Source organism: Pelmatolapia mariae, linkage group LG17, assembly GCF_036321145.2.
Source record: "Pelmatolapia mariae isolate MD_Pm_ZW linkage group LG17, Pm_UMD_F_2, whole genome shotgun sequence".
NCBI classification, from domain to species: domain Eukaryota; kingdom Metazoa; phylum Chordata; class Actinopteri; order Cichliformes; family Cichlidae; genus Pelmatolapia; species Pelmatolapia mariae.
The window spans coordinates 25,530,840-25,553,038 of NC_086242.1; the positions used below are offsets into that span (position 1 = coordinate 25,530,840).

Sequence of the window (22,199 nt, forward strand, 5' to 3'; positions counted from 1 at the left end):
TGTACCATCATATGTCCTTGGTACCTTGGCTGGTGACCCAAAACTAATGAAGGGAGAAGGAAATACAAAACAGTTTTATTTTAAATTATTTGGCTGCAAATCTCCACTGTCTTATGGTCAGCATAAACTAAATGCATTAAGTTATATATATATTTCAAACTGTCAGTGTTTGACGGCCAATCCATTTATATATGTGAAATTGTGAAACATGACTTCCAATCCTTATGTTACTTGAAGTAATTGAACATGAAGTGCATTATGTTTTGTTCTGCCTTTGGAAGAGTTTCACTCTCTTCATGTGTGCAGAATTTGTTCATAGGTGCCATAATTCCTGTTGTATGCAGGACAGAAGTGTGGGCTGTCTTTGTTCTTTGGATCTTGTAAGGCTAGAAAAAGTCCAAACAGTAAGATAAAACCACAAATAAAGTCCTCCTCCTTGTTGTAGCCTCAGGATTCTCTCTCTATGTTGTCCAATGGCAGCTGGGACAATTGCCCCACAACTGTATAAGCAGAAGAAAATGATTGGCAGAAGAGTCATAATGATCATAATAACACTTTTATTGCTCATACTATATTCATCTCACTTCAGCAATATAGTAGAAGAGCTTTGATAGATTTCTAAAAGCATCATGTTATAGATTCATTTTATATTCTGGTCAGTAACAGATGAAAGAAGCTGACATTGTTTTTTCATTAAAGGAAACTCCTGTGCCTCAGTAAATGAACCTCCACTGGAAGGCACCTGCTCACTTCCTCTTTTCCCCAAGCCTTTCTGATGCGTGACTCGGATGTTATTCCATATTGTTGAGACAGACACTATGATTTGTTCATTAACTTTGTTCACAGCAGCAGACTGAGTGACGGTTGCTGTAAAGAAACCTTTACAAGCTGAACATTTCTTTTGTTTTAGCGGGACTCTCAGAGCCGCAAGCCATAATTGTCACCCTTCTGTCGTCCCCTGGCGAAGGTGGTTCATTTGTTCCTTTGCTTCTCTTAATCTTCTTCTCTTCGCTTCCCATCCCTTGTTGTTACTCTGAATCTTCTGCTTTCTGGCAGACATTTGTCAAACCAACATCACCTTTTCCACATTTACCTCAAGATTTCCATTTTAAAACTTTACAAATTACCTTAGCAATCATTCCTGATTTCTTTGAAGGCTTGGATGGCATTTACAGATCCAGAAAAATTCTAATATGACTTTTGTCTCCAAAAGTTGATTCTGGACGTAGCGTAGCGTTATCAGTGTTTCTACATCCAGATGAACAGAATCAACTTTTGGAGATTTACTTACCTGGATGATTGAGCATGCATCAAGAAATATGACTTTTGGTTATGATTTGAATTTTAAATTGAAAGTGAATCCAATGATCAGATTTCTTTGAGTTTCTTGACCGCACCCCTTCTCTCCAGAGGAGGAAGCCTATACATTTTGGAGCCTCAATCATCTGTTCTCATTTGCAGCATCAAGACTTCAGCTTAACATTTTTTGATGACAAACCCCATGACCTTTCTTCTAATAGCACCTTAAGGCCATGCAACTGTTTAATTAGCTGGCCTGTTGTTCATTCAATCCATTACTTTAATATTTGAAGTTGTAGTCATTGTTGCAGACTCTGAATTCTGGTCATCAGTTCATCTCTCTCTCTTTCCAGCTGACCCTTTCTGTACATCTCTTCTACTATTTCCTAATGATCACCTGCCTTAGGCCACTTGGCCTTTTTTGTGTAGGTGTTTCTGTTTGTGTTTTCGACATCTGTTGAAATTTCAGGCTTCTGGGAAAACTTTCAAAAAGATAAATGGTGTATATGTGTGTCTTCGTAAGATGAAGATATTCCATGAACACACATCACTGAATCTTTAATTTGGCAGTTCATCTGTCATTTAGGTTTGTGTGTCGACTACATGCTGCCACAAACTGCTGAAGTGGCACATTTCAGCAGATGGTAGAAGATACACGCATTTGCATACAGAATACCGTATCTACATTACACATAGTATTTTTTGCCATTATCAAATATATTTTTTAAAATCCCAGATGCGCTTTTTGTTTCCTTTACATAACCTTTACCATTACCTAAATATCAATTCTAATATATTAACTCTGAAGCCAGACTAAAGGACTAGGGTAAGATTTACTGAAGTTCCTAAACTTTAGGCGTAGAAATCATAAAACAAAGATTAAGAGCATATCTGACAAGAACATTTAAAAACATACTTGAGAGATTTCAAACTATTTTTTTCTTTGTGAAAAAATGTGTGTTGTGTGATCATTCAGGCGCGTTTAGCCTGTCAAAAACGCTGCACTACACAACTGCATAATTACAGCCAGCAGATGTGATGGGCCAATTAACACAGCACACACATGCTGTTACTGTGCCGACACCTGCTGGCATTGAGACAATTTGCCAGGAGAGTCCCAATTTGTCTGTCCATTTGTTCTCTAAAGACATTTTCCTACAATTTAGAATAATATACACACAGCAGGACTGAAAGGAAGTACTTAGCATTTGTCCTCTGTACAGACATAATACAAGATTGCTTGATTTGTACTCAATCAAAGATGAACAAATGCCAACCATTCTGTTTTAATTATAAAGGGTAAAGTACTTCAACCCTTTTTTCCCTTTTTTTTTTTAAATATCTGCTTTTAGCTTTGATGCTGTTAATGAGTCAATAATCAATAATAATGTTTCAATATACGAGCTCTGTCATGATCAAGAACCTTAAAGTTTACGAAATAACTTTGAACCACTGTTTTTATCCACTGCTAAAGTTTCCAAAAAAAAAAGAAAAGTAAAAGACAGTGTCGTCATAATCTGACACACGCATAGTTTTGAAATAGGTTCCATTCAGAGAGATGCAGTTCAACAGGCTGCTGTATAGATTGATATAAACCTGCGTCAGCTGCACAGGAAGAGAATAGTAGTAAATGCCATAAATCATAATTTTGTTGGTCTTGTGTGTGGGATTAAAATAGCTCCAGGTAATTAGTTATCCTGCAGTATGGAGATCCTTTACAGCCTTCATGATGCTTTCCATGTTCACAATTCGGCTAGGCTCCACTCGGGTCCTTATCATCAGAAAATGAGCTCAAGGTTCTGTGTGGATGTCCACATACCTTATTGTTTTTGTTGTTAGTCTGCTTTTTGGACTTGGCCATTGAGAAACTACATTACGACGGGCCAACTGCACATGCATCCCAGTCCTTGTAGAAGAAGTAGAACAAGTATAACTACACTGTCAGTGTCTGCAACTGAGTATAAAATAATTCTTGTTGAGTTTTGGTTTAGATTTCATTATGAGTCTTATAACTTTAAGTATTTGCGATATTACAGCATTTTATCATTTTTTAATTTTCATTTTTCGTTTTAGTTTTGGTTCATGTCTTCATGTTTAGTTGTTTTAGTTTCCTCAGTGTTGCCTCGTCTGTTCCTCTTTCTGTTGGTGCCTGTTCTCTTACGTCTGTTATCAGGTTTAGTGTGAGCCTTCATGCACTATGAGCAGAGTTCAACATACCCCAGCTATCTTTCTGTTATCTGGATTCACTGAACATTGGAAATCAAGATAAGCAGTCATACAAAGCTGCTTATCAACTCGCTAAGTTAACTCTGGGTTTTTCTGCACATTCACATGAAAGGTGTGGGACATCTGACTACAACTACGTCACCAAATTGAGACACGAGAGAATCTGATGGATTAAAATCAAGCATTTCATTAAGTTTATATTTAAAATAGAAAATCATTTTGTTTTTTGCTCTTTCAGCTGCAGCCCTGGTAGTACTTAGTGGTCAGAGTAGATCATCAGAATTCAAAGTTATACTTAGTCTACATGCAAATTTAAAATGAAGATCTGTAAGCGCAGTATAGGTGTACTGTTTGAGGACCATATCTTCTGAGAACCGAGGAAAAAGAAGTCTTCCAATTGAACATTTCTGTGATTTCCGTCCTCTTGGGCACTAAAACAGAATACCCAGACTCATGGGATATCAATGGAAAGCCCAGGATGTCCTCTATTAAGCACATCAGGACTTAGTAGGGTAGCTCAAATAAGTCAAAAGATATTGACCAAAAACAAATGTCCATTACACAGGACAGAAATGAATAGGCTGGTTCTCAGAAGGGTATATCAAGGCTCAAAAAAATAAACATTTTGTAGATTTTCAGGCAACACAAATAAAAATCAAGGAATAAAATTGTGTCAAAGAATCTCTACTTTTTACTGATGTTTATCAGGCAAATGCAAAGACATTACAGTGTTGAATTACACTCTGAATTACACTCCTACGATCCGCGCACGAGGTCTTCCAGTAATTGTGACTGCTGTTTTCCATAAAGTTAATTGGGCAGTAGGTGTTGATTTTGCACCAATTGCTCCCTAACCTGGAAAATAACCTGAGCAGGTTAGGTTTGCAGCAAAAACTACCAAAACAATATACTCCAGCAAGAAGTGAGCCACCTTCATTGTAGATAAAATGGGATTGACCATGACGTTATCTGCATAAAAAACATCCTGCTTTGTAGTCCAGGTCTCTAGTCTCCATTTTGGTTTGACTGTGAATTTTCTCTTGTTTTTTTTTCTCTGGTTTTTACTTAATGTTTGTCTAATTGTTCTCACATGTGGAGATTTTCACGTGTTTCCCATATATTTCCTCTTCCCAGTTAATTCCCTCAGTCGGTCTTGTCCTCCCCCTTGTTCACTCACCTGTTTTCATAACATTGGGTGCCTATCACTATAGCCTGAGTTTAGCTTCCTGTGCTTTGTTAGCTTTTATACTGTTTAGCAGTCATTGTGCAACATCTTTTGTCAACATACAGCATACAGCTTTTGGTTCTCTGTCACTCTTAAAGCATGACAGAATAAGTGTAATGCTCATTTTTAAAATATAGTCACTATGTTTGCATTTTCATTAAAAACAACATGGGCATCTGCCTTCACGTGCATTGTTCTCAGCCAGTGTTGTCTGAATGTGAGAGGTGGCTGCTGAGCAAATGTGTCACTTTAGAAAGATATCATATCAGCCTACCTGGATGCCACATCACAGCATCCTCTTCCATCTGTAATTTCCCCTGAGTGAAGCTAGCCCTTCCTCAAGTCATTACAGGCACACTTGGCTCGGAGCTTCAGAGTAAACAACAAAGTCGAATAATCTTGTGAGCTTGTGTTGGAGGTGTTAGCTGTGAAGACTGCCCCCTCATTTCCTCCTCTTCTCCTTCTGTCTAGGGACAGATGTCACAGCTTTAAAGCAGATTGCTCTTTCCTCGACGAGTATCTTTGGTACAGCAGTATGTACACATCCGTATGAGCATCTTAGCCCAAAGGGGAGCTGAGGTCTCCCCTTTGGACTGCAGCCCTGGTATTCATGTAAGAAAACGTGAGCTTAGAGTCACATTTTCTGTTGTAATGTGAAAAGTTTTTTCTTTAAAGAACCTAAATTATTCAGTAAACAAATCTCTATTCCTTGTATAAACGTGCAGTGTAATTATTTTAGTTGTGACCTTTAGAGTTTAAATCTGGTATAGAATTTAGAATCTTTCTCCTCAAATACAAAGTCATGAATATTTTTAAGACTTAATAGTTTCATACTATCCCAACAGTCAACTTTGTTTTGAGCATCCAGGCTTACTTACCGTTCCTTTGATAAACTTTATAGTTAGAGCTGGAATAGATAAGTCTGGCTTTGCTACAAGTCCCTTCCAGATATAAGGGAATTCTTCCTCCCTACCACCACCACCAACTACTGCTCACAAGGGATTGTCTCATTGTTTGGGTTCACTTTAATGTTGTGTCCACAGGATACACCAGAAACCTTGGCAGGTTCCCCCCAGACTACAGCTGTGCTTTCCCAGTCCTCTGATAACTCTTCCCTGCCTCTCAGAGCCTGTCTGAACTCCCCCTGAATTCCCTGAAAACATTTTTCCCTCTTCAACTTCCACCATTTAATCCTTGGCTTTACCTTTCACTCACTTTCTTATCTTCGTTTCCGATGTCATCCTACAGAGTACCATCTGACGATGCCTATCTGTTTTTCCCAGCCCAAACCTTTCAGTCTCTTATTTTGTTAAAACTACATCTTCTGCATAAGATGTAATTCAGCTGAGCGCACCTTTACTCTTATAGATCTCTCTATATTCCTCCTTCTTCTTAAAGTACATGTTCACAATAGGGCTTTGTGATATGAGGAAAATCTAATATCGCAATATTTTGTGGCTATACCACGATACACGATATATGTTGTGATATGTTTAAATAACCTCCAAAAACAAATGTTATATTTAACCATATAGTGCCTAAAATTGCAGCTGGTTTATTCAATGCAATATTTTTCCCTATCAGGTAATATATAAGCATGCATGTTCAGCGCGGGTAGAAACTTTTCTGCTTGAGACGGAGGGGATTAATGATGCATTTGCCAGCGTGTGGGGGGAAAAAACCTCACAGTGAATTACATGCAGACAGCTTAATATTGACCTGATAATTTATACTCGATAGTTACGATAAAGCCATTTGTACTATCGTAAGTGGAAAAACTTGCGATACATCGAGTATATTCAATATATTGCCCACCCCTAGTTCACGACTTCCATTTCAGTCCTTTTCCCAAATTCCACTACCATCTGGCATTCTGCATTCCTCTCCTTAACAGCTATCGAACACCTCCTCACCACCCCTGTTCTCTTCATCTACATGTCCAATGAAGTCTGTTCCATTCACCACCATCTTCCCACTGGAAGCTCTCTTTCTCTTCTAACTGACCAACCTGTGGTGTGTATGCACTGAAATTCAACATCACCCCTCTAAATTCTACCTTCAGACTCACGTTCCTTCGAGATTATTCCTAATCCATTTCTCTTCCTGTCGACACCATATTAGAACAGTTCGATTCACCTCCAATGCTCCAGGTCTGCTTCCTTCTACCTGGTCTCCTGCACACACAATATATTTACTTATATTACTTATATGTTGAATGTTGTATTTTCAAACAGTTTTTCTTAAAATCAAAGTTATTGTGTCCACTTGATTTGAATAGCAAATACAGTGGAACCCCGACTTACGAAATTAATTCGTTCCCGAGGGTCTTTCGTAAGTCGAAGCACCCATCGCGCCTTTTGAGTGAACGATATGGTAAATGGCCTGTATTTGTATAGCGCTTTTACTAGTCCCTAAGGACCCCAAAGCGCTTTACACATCCAGTCACCCACCCATTCACGCACACATTCACACACTGGTTATGGCAAGCTACATTGTAGCCACAGCCACCCTGGGGCGCACTGACAGAGGCGAGGCTGCCGGACACTGGCGCCACCGGGCCCTCTGACCACCACCAGTAGGCAACGGGTGAAGTGTCTTGCCCAAGGACACAACGACCGAGACTGTCCAAGCCGGGGCTCGAACCGGCAACCTTCCGATTACAAGGCGAACTCCAAACTCTTGAGCCACGATCGCCCCAGGCTGTAGGCTAATTCCTAACTGCAACAACAATACGTCGTTCAAGTAGAACAGCGAAGCGCAAGTACAAAAGCCAACGGGTTGTCACATGATTCGGAAGGCATTGTGGGCATTCTGGGCTCAGCCAATCAGAGCCAGCGGATTTCGTTACGCGGGCATTTTGCCATAACACGGGCAGAAATATTGCCGTTAAGTGCCCTCGTAACTTGAATTTTTCGTTAAATGGGGTATTCGTAAGTCGGGGTTCCACTGTATTGAGTTAGGCCTTCCGCTGTATCGGTGGTATTGCATATAGGTGGTTTGGATTAAATTGGACACAATTGTTCTGCATTTTCATCAGTTGTGGTTACTTCTGGTTGTGTGTGATCACAGCTGTGATAGTCTGATGTATTTGTGTGTCCTCACTGTCCTGCAGTGTGAAGGCTAGAGTTTTTGCTGAACTTCTTGCCTCACTGAAACTGTAACATCTGCGAGCTCACTGACAGTGCATGCATGAAAGCTCCACATACGCAGGCCATCTGACGACAAAGTGGACACCTGCTGTTATTGGCGCAGATGTGCAGAGGGTCTTTTGCCATTTTTAAACAAGAACAAATGACTAACTTAACATTCATAACAGTGTGTGAGGTTATGATGTGCTTTCATAATGTCTGTGACTGGTGATTGTGGCTATGAAATCCCAAGGAACATTTATAGAAGCAAATTCCATGCCAGGAATCTGTTTCCTTCATTGAAAGTTCTATGAAATCTTTGTACTTATGTAAAGAGTTAATTACCCTGACTTTATTTGTTTCAAATTTGAACTTAGATTAAGCTGAAGTCACTAAATTGCCTTTGTTTTTGTTCTCAGTTGTCGGGCAAGCAACAGGAAGAGCCTGATTGTCACGTCCAGCACTTCACCCACCTTGCCACGACCACACTCACCTCTGCATGGACACACAGGTAACACACACTCCTTTATATAAACTGCCTTTGATGTTTCAAACTATAGACCTGATATACTCAATACTGTAATATCATCAGTATCCATAGTACCAGTTTCAGTAGTCCAAATCCACTCTCATTGGTAGCATAGCAAGAGTTGCTGAATAAATTATGATGAAAAGGCGATAATTTAGGTGTTGTTGTATTGGCAATTTTGACTCTGCTCAAATGTTGTTGTTCTGCTAAAAAGTGTGTAGTAACAGCAGACAAGTTGCATTACATGGAGTCATGTTGTTTACAATCACACACCAACGAAGCTCAATTAACAGCTCCGGTAGCACACTGAGATCGCACAGTGAGATTTTTGATTGTGTGAATGAATGCACAGGCTGACATACGGTCAGCTGCCGCAGACAGACTTTTATTTTTAACACTTATTAATAACCATTGTTTATTATAATGATGCTTTAGGTAATAGTTTGTTGCTGTTGAATATTTAGTACTTATAATGTTCATCCATTGGTTACTAATTAGTTTGAAATCTGAAATAAAAAAAAATTACTTCATTGTTTATTTTGTGTATTGTAAAATTGCTTCATGGTTTTAACAAAAGCATTTAAATGCCCAGGTAAGTAAAGAAAGTTTTATTTTAAAATGTAATCTTTGATAAATAATAAGCAAATAATATTAGCAAAATTTTCTCCGATTTTAAAGTAATTTTCTCTTATCTGTATAATATGAAACATATTTAGAAAATAAGTATTTTTTTGTTAAACAAACCTACTCCTTAAATAAATGTTGCCATTATTATTGATTAGTAAATATTATTATTTGTAATTTAACACCATGTTACTATAATTAAGATGAAATATTTACATAATCTTAATTATTGTATAGATTGTTACCAATGCATTACTTAGATTTTCACACTTTTAAAACTGACATCATCAAGATATCGTTACAGTAATGCTAGACAGAAGACAGATTGATGGTTGTCCTTGCTGATTGGCTTGAATTCGTATGCATTCCTGCAATATTTGTATAGTTTTAAAAATCATTGAAACATATGCATATATGCTGAGCATGCAGGTGATTATTTTGTTACAATACAATATTCTTCTGGGAAACCTTGGGTCGAAGGCATTCATGTGAATGTCACTTACTGTTTCTCCCACGAACACTCTGCTGAAGACGAGGCACAACTCTCATAGGAAGAGCAGCTGCTGATAACAGAAGGATAGTACGTCGCACCACACCTTCGCTGTTCTTTGCTATTTTCAGGTTACAAAGAAAAGAGTCTGAAGTGGCACAGTCTCCAGACACCTTACTTCATAATCTGACTGAGCCTCTGTGAGATCCACTCGCTCTGAAATCCACATAACACAGAGAATAACGTGTCAGCATCCAGTTCCCCAAACCCATCCAACAACTCCCTAAAGATCTTGAATCCATGTCCCAAACTACTGTATAATTTTTCTGGACTGTATAATCTGAGGGCACTCTGGCACAATTAGCAGTAGTTTCTTGACAGAATTTTGATTGCTTAATCTCAGCAGATAAAAAGAAGTCAAGCACCTTGACAATAATTTTGCATAACCACTGATTTGCTGGGTGACTTAGATTTGCCAAATTTGATGAAGTGGAAGCAGCTTCCCAATGATTTTATGTGCTCTAGCCTTTTGTAATGTGCTAGAGCACATAAAATCATTGGGAAGCTGCTTCCACTTCGTCAAATTTGGCAAATTGCTATTGCATTTTCTTGTCTCCCTGTGTAAGGTCAGTGTCTATAACTTTAAGCTGATCTTGCAGCAGGAAATACATCAAGATGAGATTTTGCCTTGATCTTTGACAAACTGACATATTTATAGAAAAAAATGTTTATTTCACCCTTATAAAATACTCTTGAAATACTCCTGAGAAGAAGCAGGCAAGAGTCACTTCAAAAGGATTCCACCCACCATGCCATCATACGTACATTCGCTATGAAAAAGTGTGTGTGCTGATATTAGAAGCTGTATGCACACACACCAAATGATTAGATGAAATGTGTGCTAACAAAATGTCTTCTGAACACATCTGACAGGAAGACAAGCGCACCAACCCACCAACCCACACACCCACCCATCCTCTCCTCCACCCTTCAAATGTATAGATGGAAAAGAGATGAAAAAAAGAAAAACTATGATTGATGGTGCCTGAAGGGGACTGAGCGAAGGAATCAAAATATAGACTGAAACGGCAGAATAGAAAAGGATTATTGGTGGCAGTAACTGAATGGGAGGAGAGAGCGAGAGCTGAATGAATATGAAAGATGGAAAGATGGTAAAATATTGAGGAGAGAATATTAAGGAGAGGCTGTGTGACACAGAGAAACACTCATTACCATGTTGTGTTTGCCCTCATCTGATAGTGGTAGTAGTGTTTCCTTGGGTGGGTGATATCGCCTCAAAATTATATTGGCAATAACAATATTTCGGACAATATGGGAAAAAGTTTCCTTAACACTGTAAAATAAACTTAAATTCCAAAAAAGTAAAATAACAAACAGCAACAAAACCAGCAACAATTTAAATTTTAAAAGTGTTTTAAAAAGTAGTGCAAATAAATTTTGCTAATAAGCTAAATCCAGCTGAGTTAAAGAATTTTTACTGCACAGTGCTGGTTTATACTGTTTAAACAAGTATTGTTAGGTCAATCAGCCAGATGAAGTTTAAAAGCCACTTTATAAATGTAAAATTTATTTTTACTGTTTTTGTACATCTCTGTATCTTGTAACGTTCTTTCTCAGACACTTGAGCCCCGGCTTGGACACCTCAAACCATTTTCTGAAGCCACCAAAATATATATTTAAATATTGATATCCTGATACTGATTTTATAAACTGCTCATGAACTATGAAACACAGGCTTAGAGCCAAGCAATCAGCGAGCCTTTGCTACTGATGGGAGCTTTGTCATCCTCCACTCCCCACAGCATAGCACAAGCACTGTTTTATTTTGGCACCAATCTATTGTGTGACTGCCGACCTTGGTGTCAGTGAATGATCATTTATACAAGAACTGCTGTTCACCATAAAGTAAATTGCTGTCTTCCATGAATGTCAGCTGAATATCTATAGGTTGTAGTCCTGTGGTTAGTGTATGGTTTCTGTTCTGACTAAAAGGTGCACAGATTCTATTTGTATGGTGAAGCACTGATCTCTTAATCAGATTTTCCTGTATTTCATTATATTGTGAAATGACATAGGAACAATACTGTGATGGCTGAAGTTAACAGAAGACAATGGAAAGGGTTGGAAATAAAAGACATGTTGTTTTTGTTTTTGAGAGGGGGTTTTAAACTGTCATTGAGAGGATAAAAAAAGAAACATCTAATTCACCATCATACATTACTTATTAGACATGATGATTTTCTTTTTATAGTTTCATATCTGACTGGATAGATGTCCTACGGGGCATCTGTGGTGCATAGAAGTGATCTGTGGTTGCCTGTTTGTATTCACAGTGTGGTTTGCTGTTACTAATACTGTACACTTCTTTTGCTCCATTCTCCTATCTTCCCTTCCTCCTCTCCATTTACATCTTCCAGCTGCTGCATTGCCATGGTAACTGTGCCACTAGTCCTGCAGTGCTGTCTGTGTCCTAGACCCTGCACAGGAATTAAATACCTCTAATTAAACAGCACTAATTAAAGATGCTGTTTTTCATTTTCTGTCCTGTTACACTTTGTTTAGTTTGAATCTGTTTACTTGAATAATGTAAACTTTGGTTTCATATCACGTGTGAACACAGCTCCACACTTCCACTGTAACTGCCAGGCTGTGATATCTCATTGTAGACATGAACTGATTAATATGAACCACTGGAGGTTAAGCCTTGTCCTTTCGTTCCCTTTTCCCCCTTCTCAGTCTCTCACTCTTGCCATAATCCTGAATTTCATCATAGTTTCAATCACCAAGCCATTTGCTGCTAATCAGATGGAAATTCTTCAGTCTAATATCCTGAGGGTCTGATGAGCACCAATCCTCCCCCCCCCCCCCCCCCCCCCCCCCCCCCCCCAAAAAAAAAGACTTATTAAATGTTGGAGGTCTGCATGAATCCCTTGTTGCCTCTCTCATGATCTCTTTTTCTCCTCTCTTGATATTTTTGTAATGTTTTAACATCAAGCTTCATTTTCTGTTCTCTTCTCCCCCATTTACTCACAGAGAATATCTCCATCTTTTCTATTTGTTTCACTTCACCAGCCCGTAGTTTCCGCTCTCCTGGCTGACAGGAAGCTGTTATTTGGTAAAGGTCAGCTTATGATTGGCAGCTATATAGTCGAGATGAATACTGTCAAACCACTGCTCATTTTTGCAATTGTAATGAAGGACTGCAAGAAAGATGGCTTTTCTTTAGTTCAGTTTCATGTCACAGACTCAAGGCTTTATACATTTATACATACATATGCATGTATTGCACATATCTTTTTACCCCTTCCCCAATTATTTTGATTTCCCCACCTCGTTTTCCCTGGAGAGGGAGCAGGCAAGTGAAAATGAAGAGCCACAGAGTAGATATCACATTTGCATGTATCTGATATGAAAGCATACTTCTTGGTTTTTGCTAAAGTAGGTCACTGTCACTGCAGTTTACTGCAGGAAACCTAAAAATGTGACAGCAAAGTAGCTTCTATATATGGTGTGATGAGACTTCTTACTACATGCACTCAGTTATAATTTACATTTCACTTCACTTTTTCTTATTCAGGTGCAAAATTCATGCCACAGTGTTTTTTCATAGATTCTATAGTGATTTTTCTTTGGAATCTATTTGATTGTGGCAAAATTATAACTGACTGTGGTGTCAGTTGAGACTGCACGATCAATAGATGGACACATTGCTGCTATTTCACTTTACTGCAGTACATATAAAGGCTCACATATTTTCCTCGCTGCTATTATCGTAATGGGAGATCCACAAAGCATAGACGTGATCTTAGATCAGGTCTGTTTGAGTTTTCAAGTCGGGTCTAATCTCTGTCAAAAAACGTGGAGAGTTCAGTCCAAAATACCTGCGAGCCATCGACTCAGCACTCATGATTTGCATGTTGTGTTGAACATACATTATATGTCAGTAAGTCCATTAGCTCATGGACTTATAATTGTGAAGGTGTTAATACACACGAGTATTAAATACATATCAATATATTATTTGGCAAAAATCTGCGGGTGCTGTGAGTGTCTTCCCCATAAAAGAGGATACCACAGGCTGGGAGAGCAAATAGCGAAGGAATATCTAGTTTTTATGTTTCATGACAATCTGTTCAGTCTTTGGTGATTAAAAAAAGGATTAAATTGACTTTCTTTTGTGGTGAAACACATGACTGCATGTCCTGTGCATGCATCCGGTACTCTTTCCCCAAGGTTTCATCTTGGGACCCCTTCTGTTTAACATCTACATGCTCCCACTGGCACAGATTATAAAGAACAACAAAATAAACTATCATAGCTACGCAGATGACACACAAATATATATCACAATGTCACCAGGAGACCGAGGCCCTGTACAGGCTCTTGGTAAATGCATTGAGGAAATTAATGACTGGTTGTGCCACAATTTTCTCCAGCTAAACAAAAACAAAACTGAAGTAATAGTCTTTGGTGCCAAAGAAAAACGATTACAGGTCACCAGAGAACTTCAATCTATACACCTAAAAACCACCAACCAGGCGAGAAATTTGGGTGTAGTGATGGATGCAGACCTAAACTTAGAAAAACACATTAAGACAATAACAAAATCAGCTTACTATCACCTCAAGAATATTTCAAGGATAAAAGATCTGATGTCTCAACAGGACCTGGAAAAACTAGTCCATGCATTCATCTTTAGCAGGCTTGATTACTGTAACAGCATCTTTACAGGTCTACCTAAAAAATCAGTCAGACAACTACAGCTCATTCAGAACTCTGCTGCTAGAGTCCTCACTAAGACCAAAAAAGTGGACCACATCAGTCCAGCTGTGAGGTCTTTACACTGGCTGCCTGTCCGTCAGAGGATAGACTTTAAAGTTTTGATGCTGCTCTATAAAGCTCTGAATGGTTTAGGACCAAAATACATCAGTGACCTCCTGACCCAGTATGAGCCTTCCAGATCCCTCAGGTCATCTGGATCCGGTTTTTTATCAGTTCCCAGAGTCAGAACCAGACACGGAGAAGCTGCATTCAGCTTTTATGCTCCATATATCTGGAACAAACTCCCAGAAAGCCTCAGATCAGCTGAAACGCTCAGTTTATTTAAATCCAGGTTGAAGACTCACCTGTTCTCAGCTGCTTTTGAATAAAGCACCAAATCCACACTTTTAAGCTTAAATTTCAAAACTTACATTTTAACTACTGACTTTATCTACTGTTCTGATTTTATCTACTGTTCTGATTTTATCTACTGTTTTGATTTTTGATGTTAAATACTGTTTTGTTTGTTTGTTTGTTTGTTTGCTTGTCTTAATCAATTTTAAATCATGCTTTTTATTTGTTTTTGCTTTTAATGTCTCTGTAAAGCACTTTGAATCACCTTGTTGTTGAATTGTGCTATATAAATAAACTTGCCTTGCCTTGCCTTGTCATCAACCTATGAGCACAAACACATTCTCGTGCAAAAACGTCTGAGGAGACCTAACCATCCTTTCTAAACACAAACACACCAGTTGACCCATCGCTGATGTGTCTGATTTCTCTTTGGTGAGAGAGATGGATCTTAAATAATGTCCATGCACATATGCACAAACAGTTCTAAGTATAGTATAAAATATGAACAGGGAGGATCGGTGCAGTGGGTGAGCCTGCTAACAGCTCCAGGGACAACTCCATGTCCTTTTAAATGCAACTTCAGCAGCATCCTTACAGCCATACTACATCATGTATAAGACATTTGACACAAGTAAGATGTAGACTAACAAGCAATCTGTCTGACTAATAACCTACCTGTTCACTCCAATATGTGCATACATGTTCTGCACAGCCAACTAGACAGACAGAGGTTCCCATCTGAAGGCAAGCAAATGCTCGCATTAATATTTGAGTTTCTGCTCTGTCCAGACATGCTGCGGAGAAAACTGCATAATTGATGTGGAAATGTCCGACTACTTAATCTCTCCTCCTGTTTTTGAGGCTGCCAGCCTTTCCTCTGCTATTCATCTGTGTTCACCCTTTCTTCCTTCAGCCTCATTCTGCTGAATTATTATCAGAGTGCTGTTTCTCCCTGCAGATACTGGCCATGAATATCCATTCCACTGCTTTTGCACGGATATGTCAGCATATTTAATTAAAAAATGTCAGCTTTATTAAACAGAGGATCATCTGTGGCTTCTGTGGCAGTGGCTGCATTATGAGCTTCACAGTCAATTCAAGCTGTTCTGGAGATATTTAGTGTTCAGTGAAGAGAAATGTTTCCCTTCTGTGTTGAAGTTGAAGCAGAAATTGAGTGTTTGTGTCCCCAGTTTCTCAAACTAAGTTATTGTTTAGCTACTTACACATGATTTTCTTTGGGGAAGCTGTTTTTTCTTCCCCTTTATCCAGTTTAGAGTAATTAACTCACTGATTGCCACAATCATTATATGATGTGTTATCAGTCTAAGTGATATAAAAGGAGTTAACTAAACTGCATTCATTTATCTTTGTATATTTTCAGCAGTGTAATAGTAAATGTAAAAAGCAGGTGGTTCACCTACTTTATCTTAATCTAAATTTTTAACTCCACCTTTCTGTGTGATTCAAGAAGACAGACTAGTCATTCCTTTAAGCTCTTTACCTTTTACTTTCCCCTGTGTGCTCGTTCACTTAATGAGACACTCAATCAGGTTGTGAGAGAGCCCATCTTCATTCCTCTCTGTCTTCTATTACAGCCACTTCCCCTGTTTATTTATTTATTTATTTTTCCAATTTATTTTCTGCATATCGCCCACGTTTCTTCTCTTCATACATCTTACATTTGGATTCTCATTTTGCTCTTGTCTTGTTCAAGGTCAGAAATTTAAAGTGATGGAGAATAAAGGAAAACAAATGAATGAGCAGAACACTTAAGACATGCTCTGCTTTCACAATGAGGGCCTTTTTATCTTCTCATTCATATTTTCAGGTTGGTAAATGCAGCAGAAAGATGTCTTGTAGCACAAATAATTCATTCTGTAAAGTTAGATTTTTTTTTTAAGAACCCCATTATGAACAATACTGCACAGATGAAAGAAGGCATATTTATTTAATGTTTGCGTCAAAGGAAATATTCTGGTCAAAAATAACTTGGTGATGTCATCGAGAGTAGGTTTCTGGTTAGACCCTGTACAGAAGAAGACATTTATAAAAATATAATAGTATATTATAGTCCGAGTATTTGGTTTGGGTTGGGATGGGAATGTTTGCAGTGTTTTGTAGTAATACTGCTCAAGCAAAGTACCTATAAGGTGAAAAATATTAGTCCTGACATAGAACAAATCTCTGACACAGGTACTGGATTTACCTCTAATGCATCTTACTAGTCAGTAGGTAATGAGCTAAGAGGGTAAAGTTAAAGGAAGTTAACTAGCTTTTGGTAAAGACAAAGTTTTCATTTTTCTGATGCACAGATATTATTATGTATTTGAGATTACTGTCTTGAGTAAGCACATAGCTTTGCTATGTTTTATTATTGATATAATGATATCATTACTGGGAGCCGTTACCTGGGCTTTGATCAGAGTAATAAAAGAACAAAGTCCCTCTGCCTCTTTCCTTATTATTTTGTCTTGGATTTTTATTTCCTTGAACTCCACTTAAAAAAGACATCTCACATCTTTATCATCAGTCTCAGTTGCCAGTTGTGTGTTTGCAGACATCCCCTTTTCCTCTTCTGCATCTTTGCATCTTCTTCTCTGTGATCATGGTTGGTTGGCATGCTCACTGGCATCAGCATTATGTGCTGATCCCTGATATAAACAATAGTAGCACCAAGTTGGTGAGCAACATGAAATGACAAGTCCAGAGATGACAAAAAAAAACCCGAAACATTTTTCTTACCTATTTGCATAGTCTGCATTAAGACTTCACACATTGTCTTTTATTATGAAAATGGCACATGTTAACAAAACACATCCCGATCAGTTAATGAACTTCTCATCAGCCATGAAGTAAGGTAATCGGATATGATTTTCATTCCCTGTGATTCTCCCTGAATTAGCTGCCATAAAAGTGTTCACTGTGTTAAAGAAAGAACTCATCATGTGAACACAGATGTAGGTATTCTGTTTTCTGTTTGTCTTACTGTCATTCCTGCTTATTCCTTTACTTCTCTCTGTCTTTCAGGGACCAGCCCACTGGACAGTCCTCGCAACTTCTCTCCCAACACAGCTGCACACTTCTCCTTTGTTCCTGCTCGCAGGTAAGACTTCCATTTATGTGCTAAGGATGTTTGTGTTTGCAGTCACACAAGTAAAAAACACAGAAGCGTTGTTGTCCTCAATAAACAAACTGATTGTATTAGTGATCATTAGCTCTTACCAGTTCTTTTCAGTTTTAAGTTATACAGTACATCAGGAAAAAAATAGAAATAAAGTAATAGATTGCAGATGTTGAGCCCAAATAGATAAGGTGTACTTCATCTTTTTAATGTCCGTATCTTTGAAACAGTGTTAAACAACTCAGTGACCTATGAGAGCCCTATGAGAGCTGAGCTGGTGCTGATGTAAATGAGTGTGTGAGCTGATGAGGAGGCAAATTTGTAAATACTATTTTACATATCTTATCTTTAAAAGATCTGTGCGCCCATATCTGTGCCGTGGCTAGCGTATGTTGCTAACTTCCAGGAACTATTGTGAGACACCATGATCCCTAGCTGTGTGGGGTGGGGGGGGGGGGTGGGGGGGGGGTTGGAATCTATTTGATTGAGCTGAGACTCTCCATTCGAGGACTGAGCCGAACAGACAGGCAGCAGCGAAAAGGAGCATTAGTGCTGATTTGAATTGGAAATCCCTCTCTGTCCAGCCACTGACCTCAGAGCTGTCGCTGCTCAGCACACTGTGGGGTGAGAGGGACACCGTGTGGTGGAGTCTGATATGATGGGCCATTGATTTGGGTCTACTGTTCCTATTCACATAAAAGCCTTATTTTACCAGAAACACTTTCGTTTAAATGTATTTTTTGAAATGCCTTTTCATTTGGCTTTGCATGAAAATAATTGTGCTTGTTGTCATAAAATAAAAAATACATATGGCTTGCAACAAAAACTGTGCCACTCTGCACTGCCAACAAAGTATCAGCATTTAAACTTTTTTCTTTATCAGATGTTTTGTTTGGAAAACCAACTGAGGCAATTTGCATCTATATTTCAGTCTGTGTGACAGCAGTAAAAATAAATAAATAAAAAGAAAACCATTGTCTTGTCTTCTTCACAGCCATGGACACAGGGCTGACAGGTAATGTCTCCATTCTGACCTCTGACTTTTCCGCCTGCCTCTTCCTGCCCTCTGTCCTGCATGACTCAGCACACACACACACACACACACACACACACACACACACACACACACACACACACACACACACACACACACACACACACACACACACATTTATCTCTGCTTTTTTTAATAAGCAGAGATAAGAATGACATGAAAAAGCATCCTCTTGTTTTTTTCTATTTGTGAATACTCAAACATTCTCATTTGATCTCACAAAACACTTCCGCAGGGGAAGTACATTTTCAGTTATGGCTCTTCAGGCTAGCCTCTCCATCTCTCTCACCAAGACCAGGAGTGTTCCTTTTGAAGAAGAAGGGTAATAAGGAGTGAAGTCAATCAGACACCAGTGGGGGCGCGGAAGAAGGAAGGAATAACAGAGAAAAGATAAACTAACCTTCAAAATAAAAGTGGAACTAAATTGAATGAGGGACAGTCCAGAGACAACAGGAATATGTAGACAGACAAGGTAACACGAGGAAAATGAAGAACCCCCCAGAACACATAGACAATAGAGAGAAAAAAAAACAAAAGAGAGAATTACATCCATAAACAAATACCATAATGAACACCACAGGGGTTTTTTAGAGGAAAAACAAATCATTTTTTAGATATTTAAATAAGTGCTTTCATGATCTTTTTATAAATTTCTTCAAAAATCTCCAGAAGAAGTTTCACTCGTTTTAGCCAAAAGTGTAAAACAAAAAGAAATGAAATACTTGCGAGATGTTTTTAAAGTCGGACATGTTTAATTGGATTTGGAGCTGAGACACAGAAGGGGTAAGGAGGCACTTAAGGTTTGTTAGGATGAATATTTACTGAAAGTGACAAAAAGCTGGCTAATGTTTGATAACCAGAAGGTATTTGTGAAGTAAAGAATCCGGCTTTTCTGACACAGGATGAGCTGTCGAGTCTGTGAACTCTGTGGTGCTTCTCTTTACGTGTGCAAAGTCTCAGTGGATGCTTTTTGTACACATTAGGTTCCATGTTATCTTTCGGCTTCACCTTTTCTTCCACCTACTGTAATACTTTTCCACTGTATGTGACACTGCTTCATCTTGTTATTCTGGCTGTGGAGAATATGTGGTATTTCACTGAAAATGATCATTGAGTGCTGATGTCTTCATTCATTTTCTTTAATGTTCGCTCTTTGTTTTTAAGGACGGATGGCAGACGCTGGTCTCTCGCTTCATTGCCTTCCTCTGGATATGGCACCAACACTCCCAGTTCCACTGTCTCGGTAAATACATTCACTATACTCTGTCTATGCATGTATTTGTATGTCTGTTGTAGTGATCTATAGACTCATCCACGAAAACTAGAAACAGATACTTTATTTCACTTACTACAAAGCTGCAAAACTGCCATAGCCTCCACTGCTGATTCCTTCATTCTGATACCTTACTGTGTACTTCTGCGTCCTACTCTTTTTTTTCCCCTCACTCTTAGGGACATGTCAAATGTCCCACTTGGTCTTATTCTCCTCCTTGTCCTTTACTTTCTGCTGTTCTTTCATCTCCCTTTTTTTAAAATTGCACACTTCCTCTGTGGCTCCTGCCTTTAAAATGAGACTCGCTGTGCATCAAAGGCAGCAGGCTGGCTAAGTTGTCTGAGAAGCCGTGAACTTCAGCATCCAGACTAACACAATCATTGTACTATGAGAGAACCAAGTCCCCCTTCCCTTTTATCTTAGTCAGACAAATAAGACCTTTGTTGTGTGAATTTCACCCTAACTGGTGGGTTTTTTTATGCTGTATGCCCTTTCTGTCACAACCCCAAAAGGATTCGTCCCTCCTACTGAAATCAAACTGGGGACTTTTCACTTGTCAGCTTTAGAAACTCACATTCACTGAAGTTCAGCTTAAACTTGTTTGGAAAACATTTCCAGTAGTGGAATTGCAAAACTACATACATTATAATTTGATGACACACAGATTTACAGATATCCCAAGCACTTCATTCTTCAGTCTTTCCACTGTGTAGAAACGAGCCTTAACACCTGGAATTCCTGCAAGGACAGACTACCACAAATTGTTCCAGCTAGAGATAATGCTAGAATTTCCTTGCACCAATTTCCATTTAGAGCACTTTAATTTTTAAAAAATACATCATACAAGCAAAAATAGTTTTAGCCTGTAGTATAATCCTAGCTTAGCTTCCTTCAAACCTTACAAGCATTTCCAGCTTGGAGTAATCTGCTTTCCCTGTCCCTTTCTCCTCTAATGAGAAGGGGACTAAACTTTACTCCACAGACAAACTCAACCCAGAGTTCTTCTAATCCCCGTTTAGCTCCGGCCTAACTCCTCAGTGTAGCTTCAGTGCTGGTTGTAATCTATACTCCGTTTGTGCTCCTCCTCTCACAGTCCTCCTGTTCATCCCAGGAGAAGCTGCACCAGCTGCCCTTCCAGCCCACACCTGACGAGCTGCACTTCCTTACCAAACACTTCAGCTCTGAGAGCATCACAGATGAGGAGGGACGACGCTCCCCCGCCATGAGACCACGGTCCCGCAGCCTAAGGTAGGAGCTCTGGGCTAGCTCACAAGATATACTCTGATTAGATCCAGCAAAATGCAACATGAAACCCAGCCTACGTGTTAGCGGAAAGCAGAAATGAGCGATAAAGCAAATGCCATGCATTTTTCTATAGCTGCTAGAGGCTTCCTGCAAAAGAAAAACCCTTGTAGGGCCCAGACGCACAAACCCTGCTTGCTATTCAAAGAAGAGTTGATGCAACACATGTCTCTGCTAAACATGTCTCTCTCAATTTTTTTTTACATTCAAAGGGAGCATATCGTTTTCAAAAAGGAGTATCGTTTCTCAGCTTAATCAACCAGTATTGTCTTTGTAAAATATACAATTTTACAAACAATGTAGATCTTTTTGCACTTGTAGGTGCAGACCATTCAGATCAAGTCAGTACTTGAATTTAAAAGTAATCTCATAAATGTATCCTTTCTGTCCCATGATCTAGAGATGGTTTTTCTCACCTTCAGTTTGTGTCAGAAAAAGTGATGCAGCTTTGCGTTATCAGTCAGTCCTGGATGAAGATTGCTCATTTTGAGTGTAAAGTTGCTGGGCCTTCATTAGTCTGTAGAGGAGGTTCACACTGCTGTGCCCCTTCACTTGTGGAGGTCTGATTTTAAATACAGCATAGCACTAAAATAGCATTTCACATAGGATGAACAAACATTAGCAGACCCAGATTGTGTGTGTATTTGTCAGTCTTAAAAAGGTCATGCATATTCCTCTGACTTACCCATGACAGGTGTAAGTGAGAATAGTCCTCACTGTGACACTCACCTGTCAAACTGTAGCTCTGTCAGTGTTGCGTTGTCTTTGGCCGTCTCCAGCCATCTTTGCTTT

The 22,199-nt window shown here is 38.9% G+C and overlaps 1 protein-coding gene across 7 annotated transcripts in view; it reads left to right on the forward strand.

The window, feature by feature from the left end:
- mast2 (microtubule associated serine/threonine kinase 2) overlaps positions 1 to 22,199 on the forward strand; it is a 155,781-nt gene that overhangs the window by 99,276 nt on the left and 34,306 nt on the right. For 4 of the 7 annotated variants that reach the window (XM_063500919.1, XM_063500920.1, XM_063500924.1 and 1 more), the window contains 5 exons: positions 8,298 to 8,389; positions 17,685 to 17,760; positions 18,773 to 18,793; positions 19,997 to 20,075; positions 21,199 to 21,353. In XM_063500919.1, coding sequence (XP_063356989.1) covers positions 8,298 to 8,389; positions 17,685 to 17,760; positions 18,773 to 18,793; positions 19,997 to 20,075; positions 21,199 to 21,353 — 423 coding nt within the window. The remainder of the gene's footprint in view (positions 1 to 8,297; positions 8,390 to 17,684; positions 17,761 to 18,772; positions 18,794 to 19,996; positions 20,076 to 21,198; positions 21,354 to 22,199) is intronic. The other 3 variants (XM_063500921.1, XM_063500922.1, XM_063500923.1) reach the window with 3 other exon arrangements.